The sequence below is a fragment of the Emydura macquarii genome, unplaced genomic scaffold (assembly GCF_026122565.2).
Source record: "Emydura macquarii macquarii isolate MOO-44397 ecotype Brisbane River unplaced genomic scaffold, CSIRO-AGI_Emac_v2 contig_1483, whole genome shotgun sequence".
Classification (NCBI taxonomy): Eukaryota; Metazoa; Chordata; order Testudines; family Chelidae; genus Emydura; species Emydura macquarii.
In genome coordinates, this window is record NW_027131620.1 from 24430107 (window position 1) to 24446370 (window position 16264).

Here is a 16264-nt window from a genome sequence, read left to right on the forward strand (position 1 = left end):
GTGAGTGCTTGAAATAATAATTACTGTGCTCTCTAATGATAGCACGAGGGGAACTACAAACACCAAAGAGCATTAATCATGATTGTGGTTACTGCATAATGTCACTAAAGGGCAGAGTTAAGGTTGTTTGGGTGTCTTAATTGTGCATTTCTTACCTTAACGTTTGGATTTCTTTTAAGTTTAACCCTAATTGTGAATAATGCCAAAATTTATAACGCTTGGTTTTGGAATAATTTCAACATCCCTATAATGTTATTTACCCTTAAGTACTAGATAGTCTCAGCCTTCATTCTATTTTAACATTGTTTTTTTGTCTGGGGATAATGATGGAGTTCTCAAACTGCTTCATTTTGCAGACCACTTTGTGAAAGATCCAGCTTCCCTCCCACCATCCCAGTGCCCCACTGCTTCTTTCTCAAAATATTTCAGTATGCAAGCCACCAGGAAGGGCCCTTCAGGCTATAGCTTGACCATTTATAGTCAAATTCTGGTACTGTTGAAGTCACTGGTAAAAGTCCCAGTGGCCACAATAGGACCAGCATTTGGCTCTTAGTGGAAGGATGTCCAACAAAGCAACAAGTAATGCAGTGATGGTTTCTAAGGAGCTCAAGAACAACATCAGCTATATTTACTGTTAGTAAAAATAGATACCCATGTCTAGGATACTTGCTGATGCTTGTATTTTCCCTGTTGAACAGAAATTGCTTGTTGGTTCAATTCAAGTATTAAAACCTGCAGCTGAACAGCTTTTTCCTCACCCTGCAATTGTAAGGAGAGGATGACAAAGGTTCAACCCGAGGGCTAAATATGATCCCTATATGAATCCTGAAATGATTATATTTGGACCTTTGGGTGCTCCTGGTTTAGGCCCCATTTACATTATAGTAAACTTGAGACCAGTGGGGTATTGGCAAGGGTAGGGAGGGGGAGGGCATTATTATAGCTGATGGGGGTTGAGGTGCTGGATTCTTTTCCTTAACCTTGAGGAGATGACACAAGGGAAGCTTGTGCTGCTGTTGAATTTGATACCTTTTTGGTGTTTGCCCTCCAGAACATAGTAGTTGTGGGATGATTATGTCATAACAGCACAACATAGCAAATGAATAAGATGATGAGGTAAATTTTCTCATACAACAGAGGGGACCAATAAAATGATGATGTACAATTTCTCATACAATAGAGGGAACACACTGGTGAAACCCACTAGTCCTGTTGTGTGCTGCAACAGTTAAATTGGCTGATTCCATGGTTCAGGATGATGATAAAATTGGTTGAGCCCACCATGAAATTGGCTGGCATTGGAATCAGGGCAACCTAGGCCTGCTCTACACTGCCAGCGAATTTTGGTAGCAGTCAACCAGAGATGTGCAAGCTACATAGAGTAGCTTAGGTATCTCCCATCCACTTACTAACTTTTACTTACCACGGCATCCCCCTGCACTGCATCAATGGGAAACGCCCTCTGATTGGCCCAGTGTTACTCTTCTTGCTGGGGTGGATTAACGGTGTCAATCGGCGGGCACTTCCAGAATCGACTGAGTGAGTCTCCACTGCCGCTCAATTGATCCTGCGGAATCGATCTTGCACTGCTGACAATTCTGCCGGCAGTGCAGACATACCTCTAGCCAGAGCTAGAGTAATGAAATTGACTAATCTCACCACATTCTTAGGTATTATTATTTTATTATTGTTCTGTGTTTGTACAGCACCAGGCACAATGGGGTCCTGGTCCATGATTAAGCGCTATGGTAATACAAATAATAATAACAGAGTAACTGACCAACCACAGGGGCTTCCTGGTAGAATAGACAGATCCCAGATTTATGCTAGTGAAATTAGTAGATCCTGGTAAGGGTCATAATGGGGAAACTGGCTAATTTTAAACAGGGCTGTGTCAGTAGATTTGCCTGGGGGGGTAAAGAGATGAGCAACAAAAATGATTAGATGTATGGAAAGACTTCCACATGAAGAGAGACTGAAAAGACTGAACTATTCAGAGAAGAGATGAATAAGAGGGCATATGACAAAAGGTATACAAAATAAGAAAAGGCAGAGAGAAGGTAAATGAAGTGCTTCTATTAAACTTTTTCTATACGAGAATAAGGGGTTAGTCAATAAAACTAGGCTTGTAAGGATTAGAGTTTTATTGATAAATGTTGGTAAACATTGATTTCACTGTACATACACAAACTGATGGAAAATATTCCCATCGATAATAACAGAAATTTACAGTTAGGCAAAATAAGAAAAACGTTGCTTGAGAACTTAGTAGAGTCCCACCTTAACATGTATAAAATGTGTTTTAATGCCAGCATAAGCAGAGCTGATTTAAGGATATTTACTTTGCATATTTTGCAATGTGTTGTTGACCATTTGTGTTTTAACAATTTATAAAACTTTAACGTTTTGAATCTCACCATCTATCATCATTAATTAGTTTGCTCCCTTACCCCCCGCCCCAATAATTTCCTACAACAACGAAAGTTTAAATAGGTAAAAATAAAAAAGCGTAAAACCCATAATTCTGTGCAACTACAAAAATTAAATAATCTAAACTATGCTTAAAAATGAACATTGATATTAACTGTCAAAATTATAACAAAATATTCTGTCAAGCCTAAAAAGAAAAAAAAGAATGCATTTACAACAGACTAAAAGCCCTTTTTAACATGGTGCACAATTAGCCTGGGGAACTCACTGCCACTGGGTACCACTGAGCCAACGCATTTCATACAATTCACAAGGAGGACCAGACATTTAATGAGCGCATCCATAGTTATCCTGGAGACCGTTTTTCTTTTAGAGGGCCAGTGAACGGTCTCACTTCAGGCCACAAGCCCATCCCTGGCTGACAGAGGTTTGGCAGGTTATTCCATTCATGCCCAGCACAGGGGTGTCCAGCCCGTGCCGCCCCTGCGCGTATGGCACTTGGCGAGGCCAGAGACAGGGCATGAGTCTGGGGCCCCGTAGCTCCGACCCCCACTGGCCATGGCCGGGGCCCCAGCGGGGCTGTGCTGACGGGCCGGACTGGGACCCTAATGCCTAGGACAGCGCTGCATATGGACGGACTTGGCTCGCCAAACGGCCCCTCACAGTAATGCCATCCAGCCCACCCGCCGGGCAACAACAGTAACACCCATTGGAAGAGGGTTGCCTCTGCACTGGCCAATAGCCATAGACCTGGAGGCGGGGCGGAGTCTGTGATTGGTTGCAGCATAGTGACCTTTTTCCAATAGGAAGACAGCTTTCGATGTCCCGCCTATTAGGGGTAGGACGAGTCTCCCATTAGTCAGGAGCTTTGATCGACAGTTGAGGCAGCCTATGGGAGTGCGATGTGCCGAGCTCACTCTGGCATGATGCGGATTGCGGAACCTCTCTTTAGTGCCTGCTTTCCGCCCGGTCCCTACATGTCTTTGCTCCCCTGCCAGTGGCTCTGTGCGCTACCAAAGCGGTCCCCGTCACCCGTGCCGGGCTCGGTTGGTACGGAGCGGCGCGGCCATGGGGGCCCAGGCTATGCTCAAGACCCTGCTGTACACTATCAACTCCCTGCTGCAGCAGCGCAGATACCGCGCGGCGCTGGCCGTGCTCAAGGGCTTCCGGAACGGAGCGGTGTAAGCCGAGGAGCGCCCCGCCGGTTCCACCTGTATCCCCCGCCCGTACCATCCTGCGGGGCCCCTCCCTTGATCCCCCTCCCCCCCCCCCCCCCGCTGGCCTGTGAGGGTGGCTTTCTCCAAGCCCTTCTTCTCCCCTTCCCCCGACCTCACCTGTGAGGGGGGCGCCTCTCTTCCCTTCGCCCCCCCGCCCCCTCCCTGGGCTGGCCTGTGAGAGGGACTCTCTGCTCCAGGTCCTTCTTCTCCTCTCTCCCCACCCGTGGGCTAGCCTGTGAGAGGGGTTCTCTCCTTCAGGCCCTTCTCTGTCCCGCCCCCCGAGGTAGCCTGGAAGGCGGGGGGGGGGGGTCTCTCTTCAGTCCTCCTTTCCCTTTCGGCTGTACCTGTTGGGGGGTGGGTCGGCTCTCTTCTCCAGATCCTTCTCTGCCCCCCCCCCCCTCCTCCCAGTTGTGTAGGCAGCCTCTCTCTTCCAGGCCCTTATCCTTCTGCCTCTCCCCAAGCTGTGCCTGTGAGGGGGGCCTCTCCTCCAGGCCCTTCTCTTTCCTGGGCTGTGCCTGTGAGATGGGAGAGGGATTTTGTCCCTAGGCCCATACTCAGGGTGTCTCTAGGATTGTCCCCTTCCCCACCAGGGTCCGCTGGGATACAGGTGACTTCTTTGGGAGGAAGCGTGCATTTCGGGGAGCAGCTTCTGTAGCTGATTTTGATTAGCGCTTTACAGCTAGTTCTGGCAGTGCTTCAAGCGAGGTGGATCACAAGGGGTCACAGACACATGCCAAAAAAAAGTTTTTTTTTTTTTTTTTAAATCAAGCTGTTCTTGAGGATTGCACTTTAAGCACATTCTTACTAAAATTGCTCCTCCCAGGTTATGTTATGATAGACCCACCCCCACTTTTTTCATGGGTAGTGACATCAGATCGTGGCCTGAGTATGTTGCAACATGATGCCACTGCCTGTGTCTCCATGGCGTCACTTTACCGTATCACAGCACAACTTGTTCTGGATCAGAGGGCTATGTTTAAAAAGGTGACCTCCTTGTCTGTTTGGGAGAGGGATGCAGCTGAGATCAAGTCTACAGCTGGCAGCGTAGGGCTTTCATTGCTTGACAGAAAGGGTTTAAAGCAAACTAGTCTCTCTGATAGTTCCAAATTTGCATGTGGGTCACTAGTTTTTGAACATACCCACAAACCAGCCCCTTGATACAAGTATCTGGGTGTATTATTGTCAGCAGAGTGCTTACCATGGGGTAGGTGCTTTACAGACAAGTAGGGCAAGTCTTCTGCCCTGTGCAAAGAATTTGCAATCTGTGTTTGTGTCTTAGCTGATACCTTTCAGAGGAGTTCTAGCTGCATTCACTTGAGCTGTAACTAAAGACCATTCTTTGTACAGATGCTTTAAAAATACTCAAAAGAAGGGCTTAATTTCTAAAGGGGGGGGCCAAAACTGCTTCCACTGACTTCAGTGGGAGCAGAATTAGACCTTTTATCTTTATTTAGGGAAAAAAACATATACTTTGGTCTTGTCTGCATAGTGCTGGCAAAACACATCCAAAGGCTGTGATTGGTGAAGTGCACTAATGTGTTGTGCTCTAAGTGCCCTGCATGACCCTGCTGGTGCACTTAAAAGGTACTTAGTTCGTGTTAATGAGCCGAGTGTATACAGGGCAGTTAGAGTGCACTAACGTGTTGCACTTTACAGATCACACCACTCTGGTGTGTTTTGCCAGGCTGTGTAGGCAAGCCCTAAGTCACAGCTTCCACTTGTCTGTAGTGAGTGGATAGGGGAGTTATGGTCAGGTAGCCAGAGACTCAGTCCAAACTTGTCAGAATGGACAGTGAGCACTAAGGCAGCAAAGATGAGGTGGTTTAGGGGAGACTTAAAACTATATATTATAATGTACTGTTTTTAAGACTACATTTTTAATTTTCTCCCTTTGAGTTACTGATAAAATACTTTCTCTATTTTAAGTCTAATAAAAACCAACATTTTCAAACATACATGCCTAAAGTTAGGCAGCTAAAGCCGTATTAAAGCATACGATTTTCTGAGGTGTTGAGCACTCATAGCTCCCATTGGTTCCAGTAGAAGCTCTGGTTGATCAGCATCTCTGAAAATCAGGCCACTTGTTCAGGTGATTAATCTTAGGCAAAGTGTGAAGCTTTGTCTCCACCCCATGTGCAGACACTTTGGGTTTTTTTTTTTTTTAATCTGGGGAAAATAAATTCAAATTAAGTGGGGAAAATAGTGTAATCCTAGGAAATGTTAGAAACTGGAGTGAGGACTAAATGACTCATGTTTTTGCAGCAGTAATTAAAATAATTCAAATCTTAGACTATAAAGCCCATATCCATCACCTACCAAGACTTAATCTTGGAGCATGAGAATACTGTAATAGTAAGAGAAGAAACATAAAATGAGATGAGTTCTGAGGCCTGACTTATGTTTTCTCTATCTTCAGGTTTTAAGTTTAGCATTCCAAAGTCGTCAAGCAGGGACCTGTGTAGGATTGTGGGATGGAGTTAAATTTTGGTTAAAAAATGGACAGTGGAGAAGGCCTGTGGATCCACACTGAATTATTTTCATTATTTATTTATTTTCATTATTCATTTATTTATTGCAATATTTCAAATAGGATAAACAGTACTTAGCTGTGTAGTTCTGAGCTCTTAATAAAGGTGACTAGCTCCATGACTGATGCGTTCATAGGGTTTTTTTTGGTTTTGGGGTTTTTTGGTAAAGGAGCTAGCGCTCTTTATCAAGTGCTCAGAGCTAGCATGTCTTTATTTACTTCATTTGAGGTGTTTGCTTTTACTTCCATTTGGAATGCATTGAGTCTAATTATCTTTGTTATATTTAAGTTATAGTCTCTTAGCCTGTGACTGTTTGACTGTAAATGCCCTGTAACTAAAAAAAATTAAGCTACCTACCCACTGATAGAATTATCAGATGTATTGATAATTTACTTAAACTGATCAGCCAATGACTTATGATATATTTCCACTATAATATAAGGTTTAAGAGATCAATAGTTGGATTACAGTAATAAAAGCTCTCTGAAAACATTGTGTGTATGCATACAATAATTTTTCTCTTGCAGCTATGGAGCAAAGATCCGTGCCCCCCACGCTCTGGTGATGACCTTTCTTTTCAAGAGTGGAAGGTATGGACATTAGCTTTTCTTTCTGGCATTCTCCGTAAGGCTGAGCACATGCTACAGCAATCTGTCTTTTAAAAGTGAACCCTTTGAAAACACCAGGCACGTTCAGATCAAATACTTGTTTTCATAACTAAATGAGAAAATCTCACAATGTGACTCTTTAAAAATGCAAATGGCAAGCAGAATGCAGCCTGCAGTTTCAGCGGCTCAGGAAGCTGGTGTCTCATTGCCGAGCTAGGCTTTGGTGATATTGAGGATTTCTCCCAGAGGGCCAGCCACCAGTACCAGCTACTAGGGCAGACAAAAGGAGAACTGCCGTTTGCCCCAGTGGGACTTACCTTGTTTCAAGGAGGGTTAAACTGCACCAATGCAAATTGAGTAGACAAGGAAAGCCAGGGGTGGGGCGGGATGGGATTGTACTGATGCAGCTGCTCCAATGGCTGGCTGTCAGTTTCTGGAAGATGGTAAATCACCAGTGTAAACGGAGACCTAGACTGGATTCTGATCAGTAATCTAGCAGTGAAATGAGCCACCCTCACAGCTTTGTTGTTGTTGAGCCCATTCAGAGAAGATTTTGTTATTTGTATTACAGTAATGCCTAGGGACCAACCAAGAATAGGCCCCAATGTGCCAGGTGCTGTAAATACAGTTGTAGATTGTTCCTGACCCAAAAAACTTAGTCTATGTAGACCCCAGGCATGCATCAGGAGGGAGAAGGGGATGTAAAAGACCAGCAGAGTGAACAATGTGATGGCCACGTTATTGGTTTACTAATGCTTTTTTGTTCCTTTGCTCAGTTTAAGAGAGAAACTGAAAACGATTGCTCAGGCCACATACACTCATTCCCGAAACCTGGCGTATTTTGTGTTCACTTACAAGGGGCTGATGGCACTGCAATCCCAACTGCAGGGAAAGAACTTTCAGTTGCATTCCTTCTTGGCAGCCTGTGTTGGGGGCTGGTTAGTGTTTGGTGAAAACAACCATATCAACAGCCAGGTAAACAAATGCATTTGTGGAGTATTATCTTTCTGACCTTGCCAAAAAAAATCAACACGTTGTGTAGCAGCTAGTTTGACTAGGATTTAAACAAACAAAAAAAGACGGATACTGCAAACAATGCTGTCATGTGATAGGGCACTTTCCATATTTAGGTCGTTTACTGTCAAAGCCTAGAGGAAAACAGTTTGCATCAGTGGGTAGTGTACCCCACATTGCGAGCTTGGTGACCTGGCTTGTATTCTCAGTTCTGCCACTGACTCGCTGGAAAGCCTTGGGAAAGTCACTCTGCCGTGTTTCACACACAGAGTTGCACTGGTTTAACTAAAGTTGTGGTTTGAAACTGATATGGTTAAACTGGTGCAAAATTCTCTTTGGATGCACTTGATTTGATTTAAACCTGGCTTATATTGGTTTAGCTGGGGTCAGTAAAATGTATGGTTTCAAGTTCTAGCAGTATAATCAGTATTAAACTGATATAAATGGGCCCATGCAGTTTATCTAAATTGGATTTAGATAAATGAAGATGCAGGACCAATTGACTGAGCCCTTGGAAAGTTGATTTGACTCCACTTTGTGAAGCATTTTATCAGCAGTGGCATCTACTGCTAATACAACGGATCTTCCAAGTGATAGCATGTTGTACCAGATGAAACCTTTTGCTCAGTTGAACTAGGGTGCCAGTGGACAAAGCAGAACAGTAATTGTGTTAGGAGGATACAAACACATACTACAACATTAAAGGCAATTAGATAGTAAACTACAGTCAGACTTTTTCTATGTCTTTAACTTCCAAGTTGCTTGATGTGGTCAGGTTTGCTAGCCATGTTACTAGCCTAATATTTCTTGGGTTTTCCCTTTATGTAGATAAACATGTACCTGCTCTCTCGTATCCTGTTTGGTTTGTCCCGACTGGCAGTGGAGAAGGGCTATATCTCACAGCCCAAGCAGGACCCCTTCCCAGTCTTTGCTGCTGTGACTTGGGGGATTGTTCTGTGGCTCTTTGAATATCACCGGCACACTCTCCAACCCTCTCTGCAATCTTCCATGACTTATCTGTACGACGACAGTAATGTATGGCATGACATTTCTGACTTTCTCATTTATAACAAAAGCAGCACTCCAAAGTAATTTGCTAATCCCCAACGATCTTTGAATAATAGCACATTCCAGCAACAAGGAGGGAAGGATTTTCTGCTGCCCTTGATCAAACCACTTTTTATGATTTGCATCTGTCAGACAAATATCCCTCTCGTGTTTTGGCCAAAATGTTCTGGGTAATCTATTGATCTTTTTTTGGCTCACTGTTGGCCACACAGAGATTCCGTAGAAACCTGTCCCGGTGCCATGACGAGTGTGAAATGTTCTGAAAATAATTTGGTTTTGAAAAAGCTTTTCTACAAGATATCTTATGTTCCCTACATTGTAATAGTTCATTACTTTTTAAGAAACTAAATGCACCGATTTTAAACATTGACAACTCGAAAGTAAACTGTGAACATAGTTTACATGATGTTGAAACAAAATATGTTGTAGGGAACTAATGGAATGATCGTGCTATAAATGCCTTTCAAGACCACTGTATTAGCAGTAGAAGGAATGCAGTGATATCTAGACACACCACTCAGTATGTTGGATGTTTGTGAGCTGATGAATGTATCTGTCTTCTGCTGTGAAATCTTTCTGTGAAGTACTGGAAATCTAGACTAAACAAGCTGCGTTTTTAAGTGAGTTTTTTTTGTGCAGTTTTCCCCTACGTAGATAATAGGATATTTGATTTTAAAAGTATTGGGCTTCTTTGGGACAAGCATGGTACCTCATGCTTTGAATGACCATTTATGCTCAGTCTTTGTCATTCCTTTGGGTTAATTACTTCCCCTATTTAAATACTAGCAAATTTTAAATGGTTTACAATTTTTTTTAAAAGGACATTAACTTAACACTAAAAATAAATAGCTAATGAAGCATGTGACGTACTTTCAGATACCAAGGTAACGGGGGCTTTATAAACAAAAGAGAAATGATTAGCAGTACTAATGAGGTCTCTTATTTAGGGGAAAGATGTAGCATATCTTCAAGCTATATTTTTCTCAGTCCCAGCCTTTGTCCACACTGGGCATAAAACATACTAGCTACACCCATATTTAAACACCATTGTAGCAAGCACAGTTTTGCTTTTGGTACAATTGAGACGTTGGGTTAAAATACAGTTGGTTCTTCCTTTTTTTAATAGTACAGTGCAAACACAGGAACAGTCCAATAAGCTGGAGCAAAATCACATTTGACAGATTGTCAGAATAGCCATTTTATCACACAGCGGTGTATGTTACTATAGCTGTAGCAAAGTTTTAACCAGGTAGCTGAGAAAGAGACCTTCAGTTTAATCAGAATAAATAGGACTGTTAATCTAGAAGTGCCGATTAAGGAGTTAATGTAATCAATAGATGATTTGATCATTTTAAGCATCTGTAAAACTTTTTTAAGCTGTTACTCACAATTGCAGAGTCACATTTTGAATTAGTGATACTCAAAGAATTGCTGCTTCAGGACAGTATTCAGACTGAGCTCTAAAACCACTGCACAAACCATTCTTTTAGAGTCATTAAGCTGCCTGTGCTTACCATTTCCCCTCCATCTCTGAAAGATGAGAACACTGTTTTCATAATCCACAAGACACTGCTGATAATGATACATCTGCTGTAAATGATCCTTTTTTCTTCCTGTCAGGACATGCTGCACTCACTTTTTTTCCTGAGCTGCTCTTGTATCTTCAAGCACCTTTCAGAGTCCAGCTCTCCCTACATCCCCTCTGTGTTCCCATCCAGGCCAGGTTCCTTGCCTGCTCTCCTCCATCTCTGCCACCTCATCTTCCTGATAAGTTCATTTTCCATGACTCTTTGCAGTCATTTGCTTACCAGTTTACCCCAAATTCCATCCATCTTCATGGTACCAGTGAAATGAGACGTATGCTAGATATCTTCAGTCTGAGCTGGTGTGACACTTGATCATTCAAGCTGCCTGCTTGGGCTGTTTGCCTTGTCCCTCTAATCCCTTTTAGTATATTTCTGTGTTTTTCTTTGTTCTTCTATTTTTATTCTCCCTCTCCACAGAATGTCAGCTGACCCTCTTCTGTAGTTTAACTAGGTAGTGGCTTACATAGTAACCTGGCCGTCCTTCAGGACTGAAGCCCATTTGGGTGAGTCAGCTTGCCTAGACACAAACCTTTTCATTTCTATGCCTTGGACTGTGAATCCCATAGAGTAGAGAGAACTAACCAAATCCACTGTAATAAGATTTTACAAGATAGGGATTGAAAAGATTTTGTACCCATCCTGTCCAAATCCATGGTGTTACCTTACATCCTCCTTTCAGGGAACCGGATAGAATCTGTGTAAATTGAAGCTGATCTTAGCCAAAAGATTAATACTTTACACTGGACCCAATCGAGAACACTCCATTAATTGTTCAAACTACTAGAACATATACCGAATACTTGAGTTGGACCAGTGATCAGTATTTCATGTGATTCATGCAATTATGGTTTGCAAAAATTAGTGATTAGTTTTGATATTTTCTATAGAAAATATCACTCAAAAATGTCAAGGATTTTTTATTTTCTCAAATTACAGGCAAATTCTTGCTGTTTTAAAATCACGATCTTCCTCTAAATAGGTCACTGATACCTTTGCATAGTTTGTGTTCTGTCAGCAGACTGCTGCACTTTAATTGTAATTAAAGTGTCTTTGATAATTTTCAAACTTCTTAGTGTAGAAAAAAAGATGGTGTTTTGACAAGATTTCAGAAAACCCCTTCCAAATCTATGACCTGACAGCTATGGTATAATTGACCAAAATTCTGAGATTTATAAACTGTTAACATTGATTGCCTCATATATTACATACACTTGTATAACAAGACATGAAGATATCACCCTTCTAACAAAACAGCTCATGTAGGTGGCTAACTTCTTGATTGTGTAAGACAGTAGCTTCTTAGTGAAAAAGCAGGTTTATTCCCCCTAAAAATAAAAACTAAATTTCTGTTGGAGATAATTATATCAGATCTTAAGTGCTATAGTTACCTACAAAACACTTGTGGTTAGGTGTTAAGCTGTACAGGGAACTGCGTGTTGCTGTTCACCTGGTCATTTTTATGCTCTGGCATTATCCATCTCTTTCTTGACTGTAGAACAAAACTCCATGTCAGCTAGAACTTTAGCATCATCTCAGCAGTACCTGCAATAATCCCTTCTCCCCAGGAATCTATTGCTAACCTCACTTTCATAGTAAATCATATCTGAGACTCAAGCCATCTGTAGTTCTGATTCACAGAGCCAGCTGCTGCCATCAGAAACCAGATTGGAATCTCATTACAGTAGCAAGTTCTGGATATCAGTGGTCATTAGCTGTGCTTTTTAAAGACTGTTGTTTTCCTGCTATGTGTGGGTAGAACATTAGGCTGCAAGTCACACCCTTTCCCAGGGACATAATTGGAACAATTCTTCATTGGTACCAGCACATCACTCTACTACAGCCAGATAGATGGGGTTGAATCTCTTATGCCACTAATCTGACAGAACAATACCAGTGTGTAATAGGGAAGTGAACTAGAAGTAATTTGTCTGTCTGTTGCAGACTTTTGAATACATATGTTACATTCACCCCCCCCCCCCCCCACACACACACACACTAGGTATTGTCTGGGGAATTCCGTCTTCTGTTTGTGTTCTTCCTTTTATTAGCATTAAAACCAAATATAAATAAGGAGATACTTGTGAAACCACCTGCAAAACCGTCAACCACACAAGAATGAAAAAGGGGGACACCATTTTTCCAATCCTGATCCCTGCAAATCAAAACACTTGAAAAGAAATCATGTTTACCTCAGCCCAAAGTTGGATTGTTGCTTCTAACCAGGGGCTAATTCAGTGAGATACCAAGTGCCTCCTGAGAGGACATTACCATCTCACTCACTGCGATGTCCGGGAAGGCTCAGCACTGTTGTTAAACCAGGACTCCCTTGCAAACAAAGCTGTGCAGTAGCAGGTTGGTGTAGCTCTGGTGTGTCAGTGTTCAGAGCAAAGAGGCAGAAGCTAGAGGACATTTTAAATATGATACTTGAACACTCTTCAAAGATGGCTTAAATCTTCCCCAAATTGGTTCAGACCATAAAGGAAGCTAAATATCTGCGCCATCTGAATGCTCAGGAAAACCACATATCCTAACATTACACGATTTAACTATGTTTTCACAGACCAAGCTTTCTGTGAAAAACATTTTCATTGACCAAGCTACCGTTGCACAAGGAGGTAGCGTTCCTACACTGATGGGAAAAACCCCTTCCATCAGTATAGGCTGAGTCTACACTATGAGGTTATGCCAGCATAATTACAGTGCTGGGATTATGGTGGTATAGCCCCATAGTGTAGACATGGCCTTCATATTGCAGAGGGGCACACTGCCTTCAACCCCTGAAAGGAAGAAATCTAAATGGATTCAGGATATTTGAGTGACTTATGCTACTGACAATTTGTCTGGTCCTTGGATTGTACAGTACCTAGGGCAGAAGGGCATTTCTGAAGGGGAAAATCTATGACTGTCAATTGTCACTTTAGATCTTGCCACTTTAGAGGCAGGAGAGAATTCTGAGAAGTACTTACAAATATTGCAATTGTTGTAACACATTAATCTAAGTGCATGCATAGCATATTGATACACTAACTACTAACTAGTGTGAGTAGCTATCCAACTACTCAATATATATATATATACATACTGGGCCGGATCCTCTGGAATGGCCAAAGAGCACAGATCAGAGGGTGGTGTGAAAGGAGCGTTCCATGACTTCCTCCCCCCAGCTCTCTGTGTTAGAGTAGACCGCAAACTGTGCTAACAAACTCGAGCCTTGTTGCAATGGCCACAAAAGGTCAAAAACAGAGCCCAGAATCAGCAGCCACGTTCCCTTTTCTCCATCCACATCCTTCCATCCACTCCCCACTGCCGGAGGGTCACCCTTACACGCAAGTGATCCTACGGGGCTGATTAAGCCACCCTTGTGGGAGGCTTACACTAGTTGTGCAGGCAAAAGCAGCCCCTTCAATCCTGAGGATTTGACCCATTGTCTGTGGAATTAAGACCACTTACTATCAGCTCCCTTAGTGGAAATTCCCTTCTATTAGAAGAAATGTCTGTGCTCCAAACACATTTGTACTGACTCAATACAAATGTGATCCCTTGATATCAATCAATAAAATGTTTCCTATTTGCCATCTGAAAAGTTCTTTTCCTGGGTCAAGCTGACCTTGATGTCAGTTGAGTCTGTGCTATTTCTAATATTGACTTTGAAATACAGCCAGCGTAAGAGAGCATGACTTGCTGTGAATTTTAAATACACGGATCATGTTGGTTTTACAATTAAAATTAGTATTCTGTAGCTTCAAGGGCTTTTGCTGTCAATTTTCTACATTTGTATGGCTGACTTGTAACATGGGCAAGGGGGGGGGGGGGGTTACCAAGTTTAACAGATGTTCTAACTAGAAAACTGTTTCTATGCTTTTCATTCTAGCTGTGCCTATTTTTATTTACAATTACTGTATGAGAAACTGAGACACACTGAAATCCTGGCTAATTTTTGGTAATACAGAATGCATTAAACACAATCTCAGATGATTTATTTTAGTTAAACTGGTTAGAGTGCTTATGGGAAAGTCTTGTTTTATTGTAAAACAACAGCATTGCGGTAAAGAAAGAGATGGTATTTAGTGGACATATCTGCCTCAGCAGCCATAAAACATCTTTTCCATACTATGGACAATGTGTCAGTCCCATACAGATGTCCTGCTTGCCTCTTTTGAGCACGGTTTCTGTATAATGCATCTTTGGATAGTATAATTTTTTGCACTCTTTAATAAAAAAAGTGATGGTCTATCTGTTTTAAATGCTTGTGTTAAGCGATTGAAATTGGTGTTAATTTAGGTGATGTTTAATTACTGAGTATCCTTAATGTCATATAAAGATAAACTATGCAAAGAAAGTATAATCCTGGAGTCATTTTTGTTGCACATTACCCAATCCTACAACCATCGCCAATTAGACCACATGGATGGAGAGGTTAGCCTGTCTGCCTGTCATACCAGTGGTATTGTTGGCTGGCTGGGGGAGGACACTGGCTGGAGAGATGAGCTGGGGTTAAAATTGGTAGCATGAATCTTCTCACGTTTTAGCAGCTGTGGTGCTGGCAGCAACACACCCAGCTGCTGCTGTGATTCATCACCATCTAACGTCACTGCAGGAGTAGGCTCTCCCGGGCTATACATGATCAGTACAGAATGGGAAGTGTGACTTTGTCTAGTAGGTCTTAGTCTTGGAAATAGTAACAAAGAGGAGTTTTAAAAGACCTGCTTTCAATCAGTCTTGCGCTGCATCTTGGAGATGGCCAGGCCTGGTCTTCAGTAGGCTGCAGTCAGGAGCGATTGCCAGAGGTCAGCTGTGGCCTAAGTCAGCCCGGCCTGTGGAGTGGTCCAATCGCCCAAAATTACCACAGCAGCACACGTGGGGGAGGTGGGTCTTTCAGTCTTGGTTCTTTCCTCAGGTGCTAGGCCTGGTCCTTGCACAAATATTTCTCCTTGACAAAGGCAGACGTGGAGGAAGCCTGGTCCAGTAGGTAAGGCACTGGACTGGACATTAGGATTCTGTTCCTGCCTGTTCCACTGACCTGCAGTGTGATCTTGAGCATGTGACTCCTTTTCTCCAGAGATAAGATGGAGATCTTCATGCCTATTCCAATTTGAGATCTACAGAGGGGAAGTGCAGTTTGGACACCAACTACCTTGCAACTGCAGTTGTTAGTTAGCAGGACACTAATTGACAGTGAAATAAAAAAAGCGATGCTTACTAGTAAACTAAGGCCCTGATCGCAGAAGGAATTCAGGCAAAGTGTGGCTACATAGTACCTCTAACCATAAGACCCTTGCTTGTTTGCTACTGTAACAGTGCCACTTCATAGACAGGGTTCAAGATAAAGGATTTTTACAATTTGGGCTGTTTTCAGCCCTATTTCAATGTGATCTTCCTGTAAAATGACCCACAGCATTGTGGGGCCTTCTTTCCCTTCCCATTTTAAAACACCAAAGGCTGTTACCAACCTACTGATCCTGAGGCTTTGATTAAGTGATGTGGTTTTGCTATGGCATGCTGTCCACCTGATGGAGAGATGGTGGATATTGTTTTAGGGCTTGTCTACACTTGAAATGCTACAGCAGCACAGCTGCAGCACTTCACTGTAGACACTACCTGTGCCAATGGGAGGGGTTCTCCCATTGGCATAGGCAATCCACCTCTCCAAGAGGCGAGAGCTAGATTCACAGAAGAATTATTTCATTAACCTAGTGCTTTCTTCAGCAGGGGTTAGGATGGTATAACTACATCTCTCGGCTGATGCAAGTTCCCAGTGTAGGCCAACCCTAAGACCTGGTCTACGCTAGGAAATTAGATCAGTATAAATACAG

General features: G+C 42.6%; 1 protein-coding gene across 3 annotated transcripts; it reads left to right on the forward strand.

The window, feature by feature from the left end:
• Positions 1–1942: 1942 nt before the first annotated feature.
• PXMP4 (peroxisomal membrane protein 4) lies at positions 1943–14796 on the forward strand. Of its 3 annotated transcripts, none has more exons than XM_067554488.1 (4): positions 1943–2030; positions 6703–6765; positions 7560–7758; positions 8626–14796. In XM_067554488.1, exons 1-4 carry the CDS (start codon positions 2005–2007, stop codon positions 8887–8889), a joined length of 552 nt encoding a protein of 183 aa, XP_067410589.1. In that variant the 5' UTR covers positions 1943–2004; the 3' UTR covers positions 8890–14796. The 3 variants fall into 3 exon arrangements, with proteins under 3 accessions (XP_067410589.1, XP_067410586.1, XP_067410587.1); XM_067554485.1 differs by lacking the exon at positions 1943–2030 and adding an exon at positions 3410–3611; XM_067554486.1 differs by lacking the exon at positions 1943–2030 and adding an exon at positions 4500–4631.
• Positions 14797–16264: the final 1468 nt, after the last annotated feature.